General features: G+C 43.0%; 1 protein-coding gene across 3 annotated transcripts in view; it reads right to left on the minus strand.

The window, feature by feature from the left end:
• Window positions 1–22,132, minus strand: part of LOC133448910 (semaphorin-3F-like) — an 80,377-nt gene that overhangs the window by 20,357 nt on the left and 37,888 nt on the right. For 2 of the 3 annotated variants that reach the window (XM_061727888.1, XM_061727887.1), the window contains exons 3-10: window positions 13,638–13,798; window positions 13,242–13,304; window positions 12,285–12,404; window positions 9,959–10,048; window positions 8,281–8,374; window positions 4,565–4,684; window positions 4,280–4,419; window positions 959–1,073 (exon numbers count right to left, since the gene is read on the minus strand). In XM_061727888.1, the coding sequence (XP_061583872.1) occupies window positions 959–1,073; window positions 4,280–4,419; window positions 4,565–4,684; window positions 8,281–8,374; window positions 9,959–10,048; window positions 12,285–12,404; window positions 13,242–13,304; window positions 13,638–13,798 (903 nt within the window). The remainder of the gene's footprint in view (window positions 1–958; window positions 1,074–4,279; window positions 4,420–4,564; window positions 4,685–8,280; window positions 8,375–9,958; window positions 10,049–12,284; window positions 12,405–13,241; window positions 13,305–13,637; window positions 13,799–22,132) is intronic. The other variant, XM_061727889.1, reaches the window with a different exon arrangement.

Here is a 22,132-nt window from a genome sequence, read left to right on the forward strand (position 1 = left end):
TTTGTGATTAATTGCTACTATTTCTGATATTAATTGTAATATTAATATTAATCTGACACCGTGTTTCTGTGTCTGAGTGACACAATAATAGCTTTCTTAGAAAATATTACCCGGAACTCTGCTCAATAGATTATGCAATAAAAGCACAAACATTAATTATTAAAGGGGACCTATTATGAAAAACAAGTTTTCTCTTGCTTTAACATATATAAAGTGGTCTCCCCTCAGCCTGCCAACTCAGAGAAGGAGGAAAGCAACCAGATTCTGCAGTGTCTGTACAGCCGCCCGGATGAGCCATCCAGTGTGATGTGGATCTACGAGCCGTTCAGATTCTGCTCCCGTCATTACGTAACGATGGGAGTGATTTCCATAGGTTGGCCTCCGATGCGTGAAACCACTCCCACAACTAACTCCGCCGGCCGGAGCTTCCGCCATTTTTTCGTAGCGCTGTATCGCGTCATTCAGGCAGCCAATCAGCACAGTGCCTCATTATCATAGCCCCGCCCACTCAGAATCCCGCATAGATAATGATGTTAGAGACTGGGAAGATAAAGACATGGCTCAGAGGCTGAATTTCTAATTTATTTAGCAAAAACAATCAAAAGCTTGTTTTTAAGACATTCAAGGCCTGTTTAAAATAGGTAGTAGATGCCATAATAGGTCCCCTTTAAATAAATTATTATCTCTTGATTGGTTGATAATTAATAAAATGATTCCCTCATTTCATCATTAAAACACTTATTGTAGTTGTATTAAGGTCTTATATGACAGTAAACTAAATACCTATATGTACAGAAGAGTACATCTTTTTTTGTCTTACTTTTTGTGATGACAATCTGCATCAGCTGAAGTAAAAACAAACAAATAGCTAACTAGTAACTCCCGAGATGTTCCTGCACCTGAAGGAAAACACTCTTCAGAAACGGAGGGAGGAAGGACAGCAGCGCGTCGTACTCACGGAGCTCATCGAAGTGCGTCTCCATGCCGTCGGCGCCGGGCACCGAGCAGATGAGCCGGGCCTTCAGGAACGTGCTCCACTTGTTGACCAGGCAGCAGTGTCCTCCGTCATCGTTCTGGAACCAAAACACAGTTTCTTCATCAGTTCCAGCCTCCTCAGCCCTCCCGGGTGAAAACAGAGATGGAGTCTCCACACACACAGATACTACAGAGGAGATGACGGTGGGCTTGAATAGGGCTGGGGATCGATTCAAATGTCAAGAATCGATTCGATTCCGATTCTTAAGATTCAGAATCGATTATCAAGATTTGATTCGATCTGATTCGATTCGATTCCGATATTGATTTGGGTTAGTGTTATTACAAACAGTTTTTTGAGCTGTTGCATGAATTATATGACTGTAGTTATGCAAAATATTACTACTAGTATTATATTGAGATTCAACAGCAAGTATTGCAGCTAATGATGCTGTAAGGACCAATCAGCTCCCAGAATGCTGATAGAACTGCTTTCAGAAACATCATGTGGGTCAGAATTACCAAACAGATCCAGGGAGGAAACAGAGACGGATGAAATCGGTTTTATTTTTTCCCACATTCCGTTTTTATTTGTTCTTTTTTCGGTCTATTTTGGTTTTTAATTTTTGAGAATTTGGTTTTTAGCATTTTTTGCAAATGTAACCCCAAGACAGTATATAAAGTAATGAAATATAGACAATTTTAAGTCATTAAATCAAGTCAGGCTTGATAAACGTATTTGGTCTTGGACTCATTCATCTGTGATGGAGGGAAGCCAGAACCACCCCGGTAAAAGACGAGGCGAAACCAGCGTGTCGTTCTCCTGAACCAGCCCCTTTTACAGACGCACTTTCAGTTAGGATTCAATTACTTTCTTTTTTTCTCTCCAAAAGACACACACAGTTTACACGTTTCTTCCCGCAGTCCCCTTTGGGGAGTAGAAACGTTTTCATAATCTTGTTACTGTAATTACAGAGATTATTCTCAATGATGTGCAGGGTCCAAAGCACGCCCGTAAGAGCATCCAGATGTGTGGCAGAGAAGGAATGACGGAGCTGCGTCTCCGGAGGGCGGCGCTGGAGCCCGCTGGGAGCAGGATGAGTGTTTGTTTGCCGGGTCAGCGCCTGACCCTTCAGATAAATACAACAGCGAGCAGCTGAGACGACTCAGAGTCCTTCTCATTTCCTCCTAAAACTATTCTGATCACGGCCGCCTGAAGCGCCATGTGGGAACCGGAGCTGTTCAGGGAAGATGCCCCCACAAACTTTCAGGAAACCTTATTTACTACTATTTACATTACTGGTTCGGGTTACTTTAGATTCCAGGGGAATTACCGTTTAACTGGGAGGAATACTTTTTAGGAAGAGGCTCTGTGGCTATTGCACATGGCACTTCTAGTATTTTCGGACTTCCAGAGAGAAGAGGCCGAGAGATCACTGGGTCAGGGGTCAGAGGTCGGTCTCCCAGACAGAGGGATGCATTGTAGACAGGAAGGTTAAAGACACATATGGATTCCAGCATGTTAAGAGTTAGCCAAACACTAATCCGGAGCCGGGAAATATTCAAACCCAGCGGGGGACTCGCCTCTGGAGACTACGGCACTCTCTTTTTGACTACGTTCACACTGCAGGCCTTAATGCTCAATTCCGATTTTTTCCCATATCCGATTTTTTTGTGTGGCTGTACACATTATATTTAAAAATGTGTCCTATATCAGACTGGAGTGTGAACGCATCGCGGCCCTGAACCGATCCGCATGCGCAGAGGAACAAAAACAAAGACGTCACACGCAGCACGCCGTCATACGGCGGTAAACATGGAGGCAACAGAAGTGAGCGTACAGGGGTACATTTTGAAGTTGTTGTGTGGTGGAAGCCGACGAAACTGTGAGCAATTGTTAATGAAGAGGAGAAGGAGGAGAAAGAAAGCCGCATTTTTAATAATGGCTAATAATCCGAGTGACTCCCGCCCCCGCCAGCGCAGTATTATGACAACGGTCGCTCTCAAGTGACGTCAAAGTCGCATTCATTCCGACCTGGCTGTTCACACTGAGGTCGCATTGCAAAACATCAGACCTGTATCCGATTTAGAACCACATATAGGCTACGTTCACACTGCAGTTCCCAAGTGACCCAAATCCGATTTTTTGCTCATATGTGACTGTGATCTGATTTGTTTATGACAGTGTGAACAGCACAAGTCACATGGAATCTGATCTTTTCAAATCAGATTCAGGTCGCTTCCATATGTGGTTCTAAATCGGATACAGGTCTGATGTTTTGCAATGCGACCTCAGTGTGAACAGCCAGGTCGGAATTAATGCGACTTTGACGTCACACGCAGAGCCCCGAGCCGCGAGGGAGAGACACGGGAGACGGCGGGGGTTCCTCCGGGCCGCCTCCGCCTCTCCTCCTCCCCTCCCCTGCGCTCACCTCTTTATACGACCTCAGATCAGACGAGACAACCAGCTGAATTTAAGCATTACTAAATAAAGAAGCTAAGGATTCAAATCAGCGAAGCGGTCGTGGTCGCATAACCTGCCCGTTTTACAGCGAGCTGGACCGTGTGTTAGGTGATAAACCAGCTGAACGCCGGAGAGCAGAGCTGACACTCCGGGGAGCGGAGCTAGAGCCCTGCTATAGCGGGACTGTTTTCTTCATCCCGCTCCCGCTGCATTTCTGACCATTACCGCCCGCACCCGCAACATGTGTGTTCCGCTCCCGCCCGCGCCAGCAGTGTTTACATCCGCGCCCGCAGTGTTTTCATCCGCTCCCGCAAAACTCTGAGAATCCATGCCCGCATAATGATAGAGATGCAAGAGAAACGTCCTTGACAAATCTATCTGATTTAATGTTAACATGATAATTGTGGAGCTTGATGGATAATTGGCAGTTCATAGGCACCTGTTGGATGCAAATCCATCATTGTCACCATCACACGCCTCTGCGCATGCGGGTCAGTTCAGGGCCGCGATGCGTTCACACTCGAGTCGGATATAGGACACATTTTAAAAGATAATGTGAACAGCCACCCAAAAAAATCGGATATGGGAAAAAATCGGAATTGAGCATTAAGGACTGCAGTGTGAACGTAGCCATAGAGGCGACCTGAATCTGATTTGAAAAGATCAGATTCCATGTGACTTGTGCTGTTCACACTGTCATAAACAAATCAGATCACAGTCACATATGAGCAAAAAAATCGGATTTGGGTCACTTGGGAACTGCAGTGTGAACATAGCCTTAGATGCTGCAGGTTCTCTCTTCACAAAATAAAGCAAAAACCCTCCTCACTGTGCACGTACCAGGCAGATGCGTCCTATGCGGGACTGGGTCACGGGACTGTGGCCCATCTCGGAGGACTTCTCCCGGAAGAAAAAGTAAAGTTTGTCATCATTCCTCTCCGCGCTGTCAGGGATGAGGTGTGCATGGATGAAGGTGGGATCTGTGGAAAAAAACGAGATGTTTGGATGGAGGAAAAGTCTGTCTGAAGTGTAAATCCTTTTCTTGTTGATCGCCTGTCAGTCGGCTCAAAATCAGAATTCATTTGAACTTTAGAAATCGATCAAGAAAGATGCAAGAGAGTGTACCATTCAGCCATCTGGAGTTGTACTGATCCGTTCGCATGGCGGTCTTTGTCCCCAAAGTCCGGAAAATGGCAGAATCCGTTCCCATGAAGTCCACGTACACCCCGGCATACAGCTCACCATCTGAGAAAGAGATAAAGCGGATGAAGTCATGAAAAACATCCCCGACTCTCACATTATCCAAGCTCCACAACTTGGCCCAAAGCAGACGTTTACGTCAAGAAGCACATTTAATGTCTCACGGTTCCAGATGACATCAGCTCCGCATGCAGAAGTCATTCCTCTAAACTGTTGCTTCTTTTTTAAGCAAACAAGAATCAGACAGGAATACATTCTTCCTTTGTTTCATAGCCAATTTCAGATGCAGCTTTACAGGCACCTGGCGGCTTCTGGCGCGCTCGCCAAAACGTCACGCATGAATGAATGAGCCTGGATGACTAACTACTGCTGTTTTTCACTCGTTAATACAAAACTACAGTGATCTCAGAGAAATTCCAGCAAGTTACCATGAAGCAATTTATCATAGGGCTGGGCGATATGGACCAAAAGTCATATCTCGATATTTTCTAGCTGAATGGCGATACTCGATATATATCGATATTTTTTCTGTGACATAATTGGGGTTTCCCCCAAAGCATTATAGCATAGCATCTCTGTTAGCATCTCTGTTAGCTTAATTTATTTCTGAGGCAAACCCTTAAAAAAACAGTCAGTTTTAATACAAAGCCTCGTGCCAAATGTCACACAGGTACATTTATTAACAGAGGTCTGCACAATATCAAAATTTATCAAACAAATGAAATAAAAATAAATTGCCTGCATATATAGAATAAAAATGCTTCTTGAATAAAATAAAACAAATATCCCTTTCCTGCATAACAATTACATTAAAATACACTGTGCAATTAATACAATGTATACAGTAACGGGCAGACTTTTCCACTGAGGTTGACAGTTGTGCAAATAACAAAACATTTGTGCAAATCTCAAATAAAACATTCAAGTCAATTTGTCACAAAATAAGCTATATCAAAATCATAATTCTTTTTTTTAAATCGATATAAACGATATTGTCTCGTACCATATCGCGTTTGAAAATATATCGATATATATTAAAATCTCGATATATCGGCCAGCCCTAATTTATCAATCACTCAATCCGTTTTTATTGGTGTAGCGCTTTAATAAAATACAACAGCAACACTCAAACTTACAGATAAATTCCTTCACTTAATTTAAACATAAAACAGGAGCAGATTGACGATGAGAGCCTAAAAAAAGTGTGCACAAAAGCTTCGTTAGCAGGAAGGATGGTAAAGTGTCGGCTGGACCGCACAAGAGTGAGTCTGGAGAACAACAAACACTGCTCTACCATCATTACAGTCAACACTCCTCCCCCCTGCAGAGCGACGGGGAGATTGATGATGTACCATTACAATGGCCACGGATGACTGGATGTGTAATGTGGTGGAGAGCTGAACAGTCGGTGGTCAACAGGAAATCTGTTGCGGAGTTCTTAATCTTTATCAACACAAACAACAGTGCGCCGTGTATGAAGCTAACTGATGAAAGTGGGAGGTAAATCCATCTTGGATGACAGTCCTGCTTCCATTCTGGTCAGCGGGCACCGCACTAATGGTGGAGAGAAGTGCCAGTGATTTACACCCCATGTCTCCCACTGTCTCTCCTCGGTGGTAATCATGTCTTGAACCTGACGAGTAAACCCTGGGCCTAACGACAGCACGCCGGCTCCAGCAGAACCACGACCTGCCTTTACTGTACTCTGAACTTCTGCGAAGGACTGCAGTGCACAAACGTACACAGATTAGTGCCCATAGCGTTTCCCCTGGGAACCAATGTCTTAATATTGCCGCTGTGCATTCATCAAGGTTGTTGTGAAGAAAAGTTATCATTTGCAAATACTAATCGGTACGAATACTGCAACAGACAGAGTTCACGTCCTGTCCTGAGCAGGATCCATAAACGTCACCAGGCGACACTGAAACATCCAGCGAGGTTTACAAATTACGCTGGATCCTGGTTTCTGCTGTGCATCAGACAAATATCACAAAATACTTTATTTCTAAGTGGCTCCTCTGCTGCTGCTCTGTGTTTGAGCAGTTTTTTTTTTTAAATTAAGCATACTATAGGTTACAGTTGCTCTATTTACTTGACTTTAAACATTTTAGTCAGACTGCTTGGTACCTTGCTGTGCAGTCAAACGTGTTTTCACTTCAGTCCTGCAAGGAAACGGGCTTCGGTATCCATTCTTATTTATTTCCTTTGTGATAGTTTCTTCCCGGAACAACTCAACACAGAACCGACTCCAGTGTTTTGTCTGGTCGCTGTACTTGTCCCTGACCCGAGCAGGAGTCTAGTGCAGCACAGTTCTCAGACCAGTTTGGTTCCTTCAGAATCAGCCGTCTTCTGCTTTTCAGTCACGTTTGGCTTTGGACCAGCATTTCCAACGGTCCATCGGCCATTTATTCTACAGATGTCAACTTTCTGATACCGATTACGATACCCGAGCTTTGGGCATCAGCAGATGGAGAAAATTATCCAATACTTTATTTTAAATTTTTTTTTTCTCCCAATAACAAATGAATATATGTATGTTTATATGTTGGATTAAGAAATCCAGTAATTATGTTTGAAGTTAGGCTACAAATATGTTAAACAAAACAGCATTCGTTACAGCCGTGAAGCTGACCGTCTGCACTTCCTCTCACAGAAATGAAACGTTATCGAAAACAAAGAGTTTTACAGTTTTGTCCATCATTCCTGGGGCTTTCTAGCCTTTTGAGGGGAATTTTCTCAAATGTCTGAGAAACAAACTCCAGAGTTTCCTTTGACCTGATAAACTTGATAGATCCTGAGATGCTTACTAAGGTTGCCCCTGTGATTGTCAGGAATATTCGTGTCACCTCTGGAAACTGCAGCCGTGGGTGATGAGTGTATCACAGCTTCCCTGATGGCAGTTTCCAACCAGGAATAATTCATCTATAAGTACGCTTGCTGCTTTACTGCTAATGTTAGATAGCTAGCGCCAGCCAACGAGTCACCTGGTGGTTCAGAAAAGCAAGCTGACAAGCTTTACATGACTTCCTGTGCTCACTTTTAAAGCAAAAAGAGAGGAATTCTGTTCATATAAAGTACAAATACACCAGTACTCTTATTTTCAGCAGTATCTGCGACTATTTCCAATTCTGGTGTCGGTATCAGAACAACTCTAATTTATTCATCATTATAATTCAGTGTACAGTACAAGGTGATAGACTGCTGTTGTCATGGGGATCTGGGACAAACTGAAACCATATTTTCACAAGACCACACTGCAAAAACTCAAAATCTTAACAAGAATATTTGTCTTATTTCTAGTTAAAATGTCTAATTTTTAGTCAAAAAAATCTCATTACACTTAAAACAAGACTCATCACTGGAAAAAACAACAATTTTCACCTGTTTCAAGTAGATTTTCACTTGAAAAAAATGGAGAAAAATTGTAAAATTGTAATGAGAAGATTTTTCTACTTATTTCAAGTGAAAATTTACTTGAAACAGGTGAAAATTGTCAAATAACAAGTTATTTTTCTGGTAATGACTCTTGTTTTAAGTGTAATGAGATTTTTTGACTAAAAATGAGACATTTTAACTAGAAATAAGACAAATATTCCTGGTAAGATTTAGAGTTTTTTCAGTGCAGATCCCGTAATACTCACTGATCAAAGCTGACACACTGTTGAGCTTCGGGTCGTAGGAGCACTTTCCCTTCCCAGATTCCACTCTGCCTGGCTCCAAATGGAAGATATCTTCCTAAAATGGAAAAAAAAAATCATACAGAGATGGTAATAAATTCAGCAGTCTTGGTCCTGTCACAGCTATTCCCTCGCGTAGAGAAACCAGGAAGCATATGTGCTTCCTCTGACTCCTCTGAGACCTACAGGGCCTGATGGAGGATGAGGTGTTAGAATAATGACTTGTATGTTCATACAGAAAAATACATGCAGGGAAAAGTCAGAGATTTCTAATCCATCTCCATGCCATTACTGTGGAAAACAATGTGCCATGTCTCCGGGGTCTGGAATAATAAGCTGCAAGCCAAGTATCTCTCAGCTACTTGGTGCATATGGGTGTGCAGGCTGAATGCTGACACCTGTAATCCAGCAGAGTGAAAACAAGCCAAGGATGGAGGCCAGATGACTGATGCTCGCCGCTTGTGGCATCCGACCGCACGGGCATTGAAAGGTGATTGGCAGGAATTCGCTCATGAGAGTAGGGAAAATGAAACAGTGGCATGCAATGACATGTCCTGCGGCTCAGCCTCATTGACCGGAGCATGTCCTATCCTCATTTTTCAAACCCACTGGGGACACAGATGGAGACATCTCTGTCACTGTCCATCAGCACTAAAGATGGGGAGAGACTTTGGCACTGTGCCACACTCACTTCAGCGGGTCATACACACACTCCTCTGCAGTTCCCTACTCATCTTTGATTAAAATCACCACTTGTGCAAATAAGAAGGTGATGGCAGTTGACTCAAAGTCATGCCAAACAGCGACGGGCAAAAAAAAAAAAAAAAAAAGCTGCAACATAGATGTGTTTTAAGAACAAAATGTTGAGAGAGAAAGAGAAAAAAGTTGAACCACTTTTAGGGCGTCTAATTTCACATAAAGCCCCTGCAGCCTTCAAAAGTTCCCTCCCATGCTTCCAAGAGCTTTCAGAGGAGACGTTTTCACATGCAGCTCTTTTGTTCCTTTGCTACATGGCTAGCCGGCTACAGATGGCTGGCGTTGGCTCTGGACTAACAGAGCCGGCTGTGGGTCAGATGGTGACGAAGCCTTCCACCTCTGTGGAAGAGCCTGGACCACATTCCCACAAAGGCTATCTTAAGGACTGACGGGTTTGACTCAGAAATGATGAATGAAAATCTGCAATGGGTGCAGCTATACATAGATATACGCTAAATAAATGAATGTCATGCAGCAAACAAAGGTAAAAGCCAGTTTCATTCAATTTACGCTATGTGAGGTTTATTTAGCAGCCTGATTCCATGTGATATTTCCACGTGATAAGCCACAACGCATGCAAAACATGGCATTTAGCACAGACACAAAGGTGGGGTGCTCAGACACTGAGGCTTACACACAAAAAAATGTAGGAATGAAAAAGAGAAAAGCAAAAACGGATAAAATTAAATGCACGTCCAAATACCAATGCTTGAAGATTGTGAGCGACTGGAAAAGATGCATGCCAAATGTGATGAAGATAACCAAATGATGGCCTTATTAAAGATGTTGACAAAATGTGCTCAAACACAGAATGGAAGCATGCTGCTGGAGACCACAGGCCCGCCCACTACTGAGGGCTGTGGGGCAGACAGGGCCCACATCGCACCTTCAGTCCAAGTGTGTCGTGCACCGCACTGGGTTCAGCTGCACGGCTAGCCCTTCCTCTGGACTGGGGCATCTGCAGATATATGGACGTCTAAAACAGGAAACAGCAAACGGTAGTCTGGATGTTACACTGCTGATGAGAAAGGATCCTGATGCTGGTGCAGACTGAGTCTGCACACGATGAGACACTTTTCAAACCAAAAGCACTGACATGAGTAGAAAAAGCAAATGCATGAGTAAAATATGTGGATGTGTGTTTCTGTGCAAGGTCGTGCAAAGAATATACATGACCGTCTCAGAAAATTTGAATATTGTGATAAAGTTCTTTATTTTCTGTAATGCAATTAAAAAAACTAAAATGTCATACATTCTGGATTCATTACAAATCAACTGAAATATTGCAAGCCTTTTATTATTTTAATATTTCTGATTATTGTTTACAGTTTAAGATTAAGATTCCCAGAATATTCTCATTTTTTGAGATAGGATATTTGAGTTTTCTTAAGCTGTAAACCATGATCAGCAATATTAAAATAATAAAAGACTTGCAATATTTCAGTTGATTAGTAATGAATCCAGAATGTATGACATTTTTGTTTTTTTCTAATTGCATTACAGAAAATCACAATATTCTAATTTTCTGAGACAGTCCTGTATGTAGCTTAATTTGACCAGATGGTGGGAAAGGCAGTAATAACCGTCCGCTACCCTGCTGATGACTCAAAGGCTGTCAGTACGCAACACACTGGATAACAGCCCTGATATTTGCTGCCACAACAACTGTTTTACTAACACATGTTACAAAAGGCCAGCGAGACTGATATATAGAGCCCATTTCCAGATTTATTATGCACTGGGGTCATCAAATGACAAATACAGGCCATATTAATTGTTACAGAATAAGCGCATGTATGCATCTGTCACCATTTCCAGTGTTTTGAGTCAGAGTTGACATCCTGGCCCCTTCTGTAAAGGCTTGTACTGGGGACTGGGGCCAGTCTGCTCAGCGTTGCAGAGTACATAACAGCCCTCTCATTAACCAACGGGAACTGGAACATTCCACTTGCACCCCATAATGGGAGCTCCCACTTCCAATTAGCCAACGTCTCACATGCTAGTCTGGCAGGTGGTCTGGATGGATGCATGGAGGGGTGGATAGGTGTGCCGGACTGGATGGAAGCCCTTCATTAGCGAGGGGGTCACGGAGGAACCGTGAGCAACAAGGGACTCGTGTGGGCTGCACTCGCCTCTGCAGGCTCTCTCCGCAGTAACAATGGGACATTAACTTTTTATTTATTGGTTTTTAGAAAAGTCCCCTGATCACCATTAGAGAACAAGTGTGATATTTAAAGAAGAGTGAGGTGTTAAAGGGGAGTGTGGTAATGTAGTTATTCCTGGCACGGTTTGGGAAATTCAAGAGGTCCCATTAAATTTGGAGACTAAACAGAGCAGCCTTAACTGCTCACTGGGGACGACAGCTGTGTGATGGTGCGGCTGCTTGGCTGGTCGGCTGCTTTGCCACATCTCCATGTGGTACCACGAGCAGGTTTAAAGATGGAGGAGAGGCATTGTAAAGGAAGGATAATGTGAGGTAGGGCTGGGCGATATATTGAGATTTTAATATATATCGATATATTTTCAAACGCGATATGGTACGAGACAATATCGTTTATATCGATTTAAATTTTTTTTTTTTTTATGATTTGGATATAGCTTATTTTGTGACAAATTGACTTGAATGTTTTATTTGAGATTTGCACGAATGTTTTGTTATTTGCACAACTGTCAACCTCAGTGGAAAAGTCTGCCTGTTACCGTCTACATTGTATTAATTGCACAGTGTATTTTAATTTAATTGTTATGCAGGAAAGGGATATTTGTTTTATTTTATTCAAGAAGCATTTTTATTCTATATATGCAGGCAGTTTATTTTTATTTCATTTGTTTTATACATTTTGATATTGTGCAGACCTCTGTTAATAAAGGTACCTGTGTGACATTTGGCACGAGGCTTTGTATTAAAACTGACTGTTTTTTTAAGGGTTTGCCTCAGAAAAAAATGAAGCTAACAGAGATGCTATGCTATAATGCTTTGGGGGAAACCCCAATTATGTCACAGAAAAAATATCGATATATATCGAGTATCGCCATTCAGCTAGAAAATATCGAGATATGACTTTTGGTCCATATCGCCCAGCCCTAATGTGAGGTAGATGGAAGGCCCGAAAGAGAAAAGGGAGAGGCAGGCTGTGCCACAGACGAGGCAGGTGGAGTAATCATTCACCTTATTGCCCTCTACATTCTTGGGGCGGGTTTTATTTTCTAACCTGAGGTTTTCGTCCACGGCTGACGAAGGTACAAACTGGATTGTAAGCTCCGGTCCCACAGACGTACAGCTGCGTACGGTTCCAAGGCTCGATCAGGCGGATGAAGTTTGCACACTCCTCCTGGGAACACAAAGACGGAGGTCAATTAAATTAGAATTATCCTCACAAGTGAACAGAAATCCATGCCCTTTGTTGGCTGGTGCCCCTCCTGCAGAATTACCAAATGCAGACGGACTCTGTTTTAAAATGTACCAGTAACGCTGTGCTTCCGTATATACAGTGCATATATATTTGGGTAATATATAAAAGCGTGAGCCCGTGAGGTTGCTCTCCCCGCCCTAGGGGCTGGCAGGCGGCAGCATGCTGAGACTGAGCGTCTCTGCTCCACTTCATTTCTGTCTCCTTGGCGAGACAGGAGGGAACCAGTGCTTTACTGGGCCAAATGTGAACATGCAGGTGACAGCTATTTGAACAGGTTCCCCACAATAAAACCAGAGGGAGCAATGGACGGGGTTGGGCACTTTTATTACAATACAAGCATGGGTCCAAGACACTTTTTCGTAGAGCTTTGTCTGATACAATAGACACATAAAAGTCATTGCTGTAAGTCAAAACATATTATGGGGCTCGTCGAAAAACATGAAATAGGTGGCGCTATGGAGCCCATTCTTGTCGACCCATGCCTGTCGCCCATAAAATACGTAATTTTTCGTGACTTCTGAAGCGTGTGCAAAATTTGGTGAGTTTTCGAGCATGTTAAGGCCTCCAAAAAGGCAATTCATTTCTCGGAAGAATAATAATAAGAAGAAGAATAATAAACATCACAGATACAATAGGGTCCTCGCACCTTCAGTGCTCGGGCCCTAAAAATCAAAAAAGGAAACATATTCTTTTCTTTTAGACAGTCAAGTTGATGGAAATCACCTCAGCTGAGGTTTTGTCTTCAGTCATACTTACGTTGGCATCTTTCCCACTCACGAGACACTCCATCCGTCTCCGTTCGGATACCGGCCAGTGGATCTGTGAGGGGGGATCGGACATTTTATTGCTACAATCCAAACCGATACACATCAGTGGTTTTTATTGGCTTTTTGGACTAAAACTGTGAAAAAGATATCCACCCGGGCTATTATTGTAATGCCTGTCGGGATTGTCACAGCCCAGTAACAGCCTTTAAATGAAATGACACCAAGAAAAGGTGCAATCTAAGAAAAACGTGCGTGTTAGCTAAAAGAACAGAACACTGTGCCGCGATGACGGCGGATGTGAGCGCCTGCTGCATCCCAATGTCACAGTCCATTTTAGGTGTGAGGGGTCGCGGTGAGGTGAGGCTTTGCATGAGAAAAGTCTTACGATGTGAGGACTGGTGTTGATGTCATGGAGGTCCAGGGACAGAATGTGGTCCTTGCTGCCAACGTACATGCGATCGTGGTCCTCGTCCATACGGAGGATCTGGTAGTCGGACGTGTTGAGCAGGTAGGCGAAGTGATGAGCAGTACCAGTAGATCTCAGTTCTGCAGGGAGACAGAAATGTGTCCGTTAACGCCAGCCCAAGTCAAACACGTGCACTTTTACACACGTACAGTAGGCATGCACAACTGACATGCACCAAGGACTTATCTGACAGCTTTCCAACACTGCAGGAACTTAACACCGCACATTAGAGGCAAGTGCACCGGCGTGTCTGTAATACTGTGTTGATAGCTTAATAGCTGCTGATGGGATAGAAAGATCTAGGAGGTCTCCCACCAGCAGCGTTGTGTAACTCACAGAGGCAGCTCACACAGAAACACAGATGCAGAATTCGGCTGAGACCGGGTTACAATAAGTACACAGAGTTTTGAAGGTCAATGCAGTTGATCCGTCGTTACAAGCCCAGACAAACCTGGGGCCGGATTCACCAATATGTTCTTAAGAACGACCTTAAGAAATGTCTTAAGATCTAAAATTAAGAAGGTCATAGGAAAGTTCTTAAGTGCAATTCCTCAATATTTTCTTAAGAATCATCTTAAGAACTGTCATTCCTTACGAATTTCTTATTTTTCCTACTTAAGAACTTCTTAAAATATGTCATTGCATTGCACGCGCCAACAAACAAATATATACAGTAGGGGTGTAACAATATATCGTGCCACGAAATTTTGCGATACAAAAACGTCACAATACGTGTCGTGGAGGTTGTGTTATTAATATTAATCTATTGTGTTGACTAGTAACGCACATCCAACCATGCGTGCCGACCGCGCCTCGACCTGCGCACCAAAATCTTACTACGCTCAGAAGAAAGTAATACTGTTTTGCGGTCCCGATCACGGGAAAATATTTGTACTTGTATGAAACTGAAGATGCATAATGCAAACCTGACATTTACTTTTAGTTCAGTTTGTGGAAAATGGTTGGCCTGGCTTTCTCTTTAAAACTTAAACAGTTATAAAGCCTTACAAACTAAAACAAAAGGGCAAATGCACAGCATTGTTTTGTATTTTGTTCAAATAAAAGACAATTTTTTCCAGTCATATGTTCCTCATGCAAGGTTGTTAAAAAAATATTGCTATAATATCGTATCGTTATCGTGACCTCAATATCGTGTATCGTACCGTATCGTGAGATTAGTGTATCGTTACACCCCTAATATACAGGTAGTTTGTGTCTTAACCGTCAGTCACTCACTAAACATGGAGAAGGAGAAAAAGAGATGCAGGAACTTTTCAAGGTTATGGTGGATGAGATTAATGTGTGAAAAAAAAATACTATTGGGGAAAATTAATAATAATTAACTACCACGCTAACTAACATGCTAACAAACTGTTAACAGGCTCTTTGTGTAATTAATTAGAAAGTATATCCTCAAACTATGACCTACTAGTCTAAACTTGTCTAAAATGTGTTGAAAAAGGTGATTTTAGAGGTTTACCTTTTCACAGAAGACATTTTAAGACAAGTCAAGGTTGTCTTAAAGTTAAGAAAAAAGTCAAGAACAAATTTGACTACTTAAACTTTTATTTCAAGAATACCATTTATTCTTAAGTTTTTTCTTAAGAAGAAACTTAAGAAGAAAGTTGAGAAAATACTTAAGAATTTTTTTGGAGAATATGACTTCTTCTCTTTTTTCTTCTTAAGACTGAACTTAAGAAAAAAATGACACTTAAGAAGATTTTTTTTCTTAAGAATGTTTTGTGAATCCGGCCCCTGGTCTGCAAACAGTTCAGTGTTAGAGTGTTTGTTTTAGATGTTCTTCTTGGTTCAGCAACCACGTACCAGCCGAGCAGAGAGGCCACCGTCACCTAAGGTCACGTGTCCCACCATGGACAAACACACTCCTTAATGGGCGGCATGCGCATGTTCTTGCACAAACAGAGAACCCACTCAAATGGCAGGAAAGCCCCGTTTCACACCGTGAATACAGCCAACACACAACCACAGTTTGAGGTTACCCAGAGTTCCTTTGGGCTGGCTGTTCAACCGAAATGTGGTAGAAAGAAACCAGATGATCAGCTGTCAAATACAGTTATCCGTGTTTGACCGGTGCACACGTATCTGAGCGGTGGTCTGCAGACGTATAATTAAAAGTAGGAAATGTGGTCACAGTGGGGATGTATAGGCTTAAGGGAAGGCTCCGAGCCAAGACTTTTACCCATAGAGGCCGTATCCTTATTTGAAAACGTTTGAGGGACGATTTTTTTGCAGGGTGTGCATAAGCAGCCATATCCTGTGTGTTCAGAGTCACTAACAAAGGTTCCTGTGAGGCCGGTAGGTGTTTCTGCTGAAGACGTCTGGACGCCAGAGCATGCAAACTCCTCAACATGTTCAACACCGGGCCTTAAAATAAACACCATCTCCGGACCTTTCTAAACACACGCCCTATGGAATCTGATACGACCGGTCCTCCAGCCAGATCTAAATTTAACCCGGGGAAACACCAATAAGCAGAGATTAATAGCATTAGATTTGCTATATTTGTATAGTTTGACTTAATAACTGTGCCCACCGGAGGAATGTTTACAGGTCAGCAGAGTGACTGGCAGCTGTCAGAGGAAGTGCAGCATGTGGTCAGACCTCGTGATTATTTATGCTGGTGTCCTAAGATGAGTGATGACTCCCTGAGTGTCTGTGCGTGCAAATAAGAATGCATGTGTACCCCCCCCGCACACACTCAGAGCCCCTCCTGGAGCAGGTTGTCAGCAACTCCTCAGTGTGTTTGTTATCAGAGAGACGCTGGATGGAGCATCTGTCAGCTGAGGAGGGAACGTGAGGAGCGCAAAGTAACAACATGCCCTATAGAGAGTTGCACATTAAGAAACAAACGCGTAATCTAATCTCGCAGTCATCTGATAATACACACACTGTCTGGTCTGATCTAACTCTTTGCTGTAGCGTGTCCGAGGTCTGTCAGCGAAAACATGAATAATGGCATCTAATGGGATGTCTTTCCTCACACCTTATCTCCCCTGTCCTTTTGTAATGTACACTACACCAGGGAGCGCTGTGAGATTAAGATGCTGTCAGAAAAAATCCAACTTCACACACGCACACATGCACGCACGCACGCACGCACGCACGCACGCACGCACGCACGCACGCACGCACGCACGCAACGCACGCACGCACGCACGCACGCACGCACGCACGCACGCACGCACACACACCACTCGTTTTTTGCTTTTTTTCCAAGACTATGAATAAATCTGCGGAAACAAATAAAAAAAAAGGCTGCTAGAAGAAAAGTGCTGTCATTCCAGACATCATTCGGTTTCGGTCATTAGGTTTGTTGAAAATGGCGGATATGGTTGAACTTCAAACTTTAAAAATAATGTTCAAAGCAAAAAATAGATCGTTACCAGAACAGTTGCAAAATTTGTTCAGATTGGAGGATGAGGATAACAGACTTAAACATGATTTCAAACATACTTTTGCAAGGCTGAACATAAAACAAAGGTGTATTTCTGTTACAGGTGTAAAATTATGGCATGGACAAAGCAAGGAACTGAGAGGTTGCACAAGTTTGTATCAACTTAAGAAAATGTTTAAAAAAGAGAAGATAAGTGCCTACAAAAAAGAAGAAGGAGAAAGACAAAAAGAATGGATAGAGTGGTATTTTTTGTTTGTTTTCATGTTATAAATATGTGTATAGATAGATTGGTGTTCAGTAAGTCAACGTAACTGTATTAACGGAGAGGGGCAGGTATCATAAGTTTTCTTCTTCCTGCTCCTTTTCTTTCATGGTGATAATGTGTACTTCATGAAATTTTGTACAACATTATTGAGAATATATACCATGAATGGAATAAATGAAATGAAATGAAATGAAATTCCCTCTTCTGTCAACTCTTTCTCAGCTAAACCTCAAAGTCAACCTTCACCTCACGTGGGGCCACGTGGCCGCGGGGTCGATGGAAACGTTGACTGAGCATGCGTGACGCAGCGGACGGGGCTCAGCTGAGGCCGCCGCCAGCGCAAAACGCACACTCACAAGGACTGTATTGCTCAAGAAAGACCATTTCCACACTGCAAAGAGATGAAAAGATGGAAATAAAAGTTGAGGGGCTGTGTTAAAGCATGCAGTAATTCCCAGAGGTTAGCAGAAAGTATATGTTTGCTCGATGAATCATTTAAATGCTGGCAGGTAAATCAAATTTGCAAATGGTCCTTGATCTGCTCCAGCCAGACATATTAGATTGCACACTGAATCCACTGTTTCCCGTCCGCAGCTCCAAACGTGAAGTAGCAGATTACAATTATAGGGAAGGCTCAGAGAGGCTGAGCCGCTGCACTCTTTGTCAACCACATTAGAGCTTGACAGCACGCAGACTTATCCTGGAGATTTAAAGGCTGGCAGCCGTGCACAAGAGTCTACGAGAGCCAGATAAACTCTTAAAGTAGCCCATTACTGCGCGCAGGTCCGCTCTGGGGGGTCTGCAGGAGCACAGCGGGGGCTTTGTCTCGGGAACACATTGCTCTGCTCCCGGAGGAACGAGCACGGCTCTATTAGGAGGTGAAAGTACGCTGGTGAGGGAACATGATCCTCACACTCCCAAACTCTCTTCCTCTACTTTTCCTCATCCACACGTGTTTTTACAGTAGCGTGGTCACCTCATGCAACAAAGATCTTTATTAATGCTCTCTTATGGTGAGAGTTTAGCGTCTGAATGATGAAGCGGTGCAGGTGAATGGATGTGCAGGATAGTCAGCTATTACTCAAGAGTGAGGAGCAGTGAAGAGGGGAGATCCGGTCTCCTGGACACAGACGGTCCTCTCCTCTCTCCCAGCTTGTGATGGCGCTTCCGTCTGTCCGTCTGTCTAGTTAAGAAAAAACTGCTGCTTCTGGTCGAGACAGCACAGAAAGACATCTCTGTTTTCAACGTCTTCTTTGTACCTCTGTTCATAGCAGATGTTGTTTTAGGGGGGGGGGGGGTTGAGCCGTTCCACTGCTCCCCATCCTTATGGGGACTTATAGAAAATCCAACATGAAGTGAAGTTGCCTGGAGATAAACCCGGAGACGTCAGGTAATTCTACTGTGATCTGGGTCGGTGCTGCCCAAGAACCTGAACCGCGACCTTTCAGAGCCAGCTGACCCGAGACATCGTCACAAGGGCTGTGTAATGTCAGAGTTTTTCCCACAACACATCTCCTTTAAAGGTTTCAAAATGTTACTTTTAGACAAAGGCCCTGGTGCTTCCAGGTAACTTTGGCCCTGTCCCAAAACTCCCACTACCCCTAGTTTTCAGCCCTACCCCTAAATTTTGCGCATTTCCGTGAGGGCAGTGGTGTCCCAATTCCTCTTTTCAACTAGGGGGAGTGGAGAAAAACGAGTGTAGTGGCTATGAATCTGTCCCTACGGATCGAGGGTTTTCCGATGCTCACTAGGTGAACTAGGGCCAGAAAAATTTCCCAGAATGCTTTTCGTCGTCATTTGCGAACTGAATCCAAAAAAAAACATGGCGGACATTTCTTATTTTTTAGTGAATAAAATCAATATTTTGAGTTAGTTTCTGCATAAAAATGCGTTTTGATTACATTTCTAGCAAGAAATATATATTTTACTTTCATAATATTCACTCAGTGAATGTACATAATCACTCGCTTGCCCGTTGTTGCAAAGTCTTTTTCAAACCTCGCCAGAATAAAGGCTGATTTATGGTTCCGCATTACACCAACGCAGAGCCTACGGCGCAGGTTACGCGGCGACGCGCGCAGTACGCCGTACCCTACGCCGTAGGCTCTGCGTCGATTTAACGTGGAACCATAAATCAGCTCCCGAGCAGGCAGGCAGAAATCCCGAAATTTCTGAGCAAATTTCTTAACAGGCGTAGCTACAACTGTTAGATTTCATCTATTAAACCAACATTTATCTGCCTAAATGATTTATTTCAGCCAGCGGTAATTCTCCACAGAGCTGCAGGTTTCTCCCCCGGGACGACGGCGCAGGTTGACCTGGCCGTGAGCTGCTGCTGCTTATCATCTCCGAAAAAAACATCAGATCAAATTTCTTAACAGGCGTTATTTGAGCCCAGGTTGGGGATCTTAACGGTTACTTTTACGCCTGAATAAATATTAAAACTTAATAAAGTGGCATATTAACAGCGCTACAGCGGAAATTAAAACAGCTTTTAGCTCTCAGCTTCCTGATTTTAGGGACGGTGCTGAAAGTAGGGGTAGGGGGAGTATTGGGACAGGGCCCTGGGAAGATTTCAAGTGTCCTAAAATCTGTGGCTTCTTTTTTAGGGGTAGTGGTAGTGAGGGAGGGCTAGTGGTAGAAAGTAGGGCTAGTGGTAGAAAGTAGGGCTAGTGGTAGAAAGTAGGGCTAGTGGAAGAAAGTAGGGGGTGTATTGGGATTGGCCCTTCATCTGTCTCTCTGTAGACTCTTCTCCCCCGCCCTCGAGCCTCTCACACCAACAAAGATCACCACAATCTACATCAGAAGTCCAAAACCACCAATAAGATGCTGGAACCGTGCCCGTCTCTTCTCTGTCTGCATGAACATCTGGTGAATATTAACAAATATGATATTTAGATGAAAAGAAAAGGTATAAGTTGTGTCCAGTAGCACTGAACTAGGTCCAAAATTGAACCTAATAGCAAAAAGACCCAGATGGTTTATTTTGTACTGTACATTGACCAACATATTGTCGTTGCACACCATAAAGTGATTTCCTGAACTGAAACAGGAGATGCTGGGACTGCCTTGCTGAGTTCTTGACTCACCAGAAGAGAGAGGACGGGTAAAGGCAATGAGTCACTGTGGCAGAAGTGCAGGTTTGTACTGCAGAGCGCCAGACTCCTGCAGAACAATGTAGTTGTTGAGGTGCAGAGCACCAGATTCATCACAGCATCCAGACGCAGATCTTTCCCCAGACCATCACAATCGTGTATTTTTGTACGCTTGCCAGTTTTAAACGAGGTATAGGAGCGCAGGGAGGAGGCCTGCCTCACCGTCGGGCCGGGCCGGCCCCCCTCCCGCTGAGAAAATATTTGGCTGCTGACGATGATCTCGGAGGCCTGCATGTTACAACATATCACTCCATCTGAAATTAATAGCCAGCGGGCCCAGTTTAGTTTGGAAATATGTTTGGGCAGGAAAGGTTCCCTGGCACACGGCACCAACTCAACAGCACATATCCAGTAATAAAGAAGCACGGTGATTTTGAGGCTTTATGTGAAACGATTGCCCACCGTGCTTCTACACAAGCGGAGGACCGAGCAAACCTCATGTATCATATTCAGCTGTTAATGCATCCTGCAAGGCAGCGCGCTATGGAAATAGTAGAACTTCCTCTCATTGAGAAGAGATTATGACCTCCAGCAGGACTTAAGAGAAGGAAGACCGTCCCACTCAAACCTCTCCTGGCAAACTTTCAAGAAACACTGGGTTACTTACTGGATCAAAGAAAAGTTTATGCTTATGCTTTAACAACACTGCAAAAACTCAAAATCTTACCAGGAATATTTGTCTTATTTCTAGTAGGGCTGTGCGATTAATCGATTTTAAATCTAAATCGGATTTATTAATCAAGACGATGTTAAAAAAAGGAAAATCAGAAAATCGATTTTCCTTTTTTGCAGCTGGCTGCATTACAGACAGAGCTCGTTTAGTCATCTTTGTTTGGTCAAGAAAATTGTAAATGTTGTCACTTTACTAAACTCAAGGAGGATTTACAGTATCTTTCAATCGCACTTCATTCCCAATAGGGACATTTGTTTGCTATTTTTCTTTAAAAATAAAGATAAAATATCTGAAACAATGTATTCCATTGTCTTTTGTAGTTTTAAAATCAAAATCGAAATCGAAAATTGGGTTTTCAGAAAAAAAAATCTGGATTTTATTTTTGTCCAAAATCGCCCAGCCCTAATTTCTAGTTAAAATGTCTAATTTTTAGTCAAAACATCTCATTACACTTAAAACAAGAGTCATTACCAGAAAAATTACTTGTTATTTTATCATTTTCACCTGTTTCAAGTAAATTTTCACTTAAAATAAGTAGAAAAATCTGCCTGTGGGACAAGATTTATCTTCTCATTACAAGCAAAAAAATCTTGTTCCACTGGCAGATTTTTCTACTTATTTTAAGTGAAATTGACTAAAAATTAGACATTTTACCTAGAAATACGACAAATATTCTTGTTAAGAGTTTGAGTTCTTGCAGGGAAATCACAAAGCCTTTCACACCAAAGCCTCTGTCGTAGTTGATGTGTATGTAATCACGGAGCTGAACGGACATGTAAACATGGAGATATGCACCACCAAAACTATCTCTCCACCCAAATACAGGCGACAGAATCCAGAAGTGCATGTTACGCCGCAAAGCCCAGGTCACCCAACTCCCACTAGGTCACGGATCAGATAGGACCA

This window comes from Cololabis saira, chromosome 8, assembly GCF_033807715.1.
Source record: "Cololabis saira isolate AMF1-May2022 chromosome 8, fColSai1.1, whole genome shotgun sequence".
Taxonomy (NCBI): domain Eukaryota; kingdom Metazoa; phylum Chordata; class Actinopteri; order Beloniformes; family Belonidae; genus Cololabis; species Cololabis saira.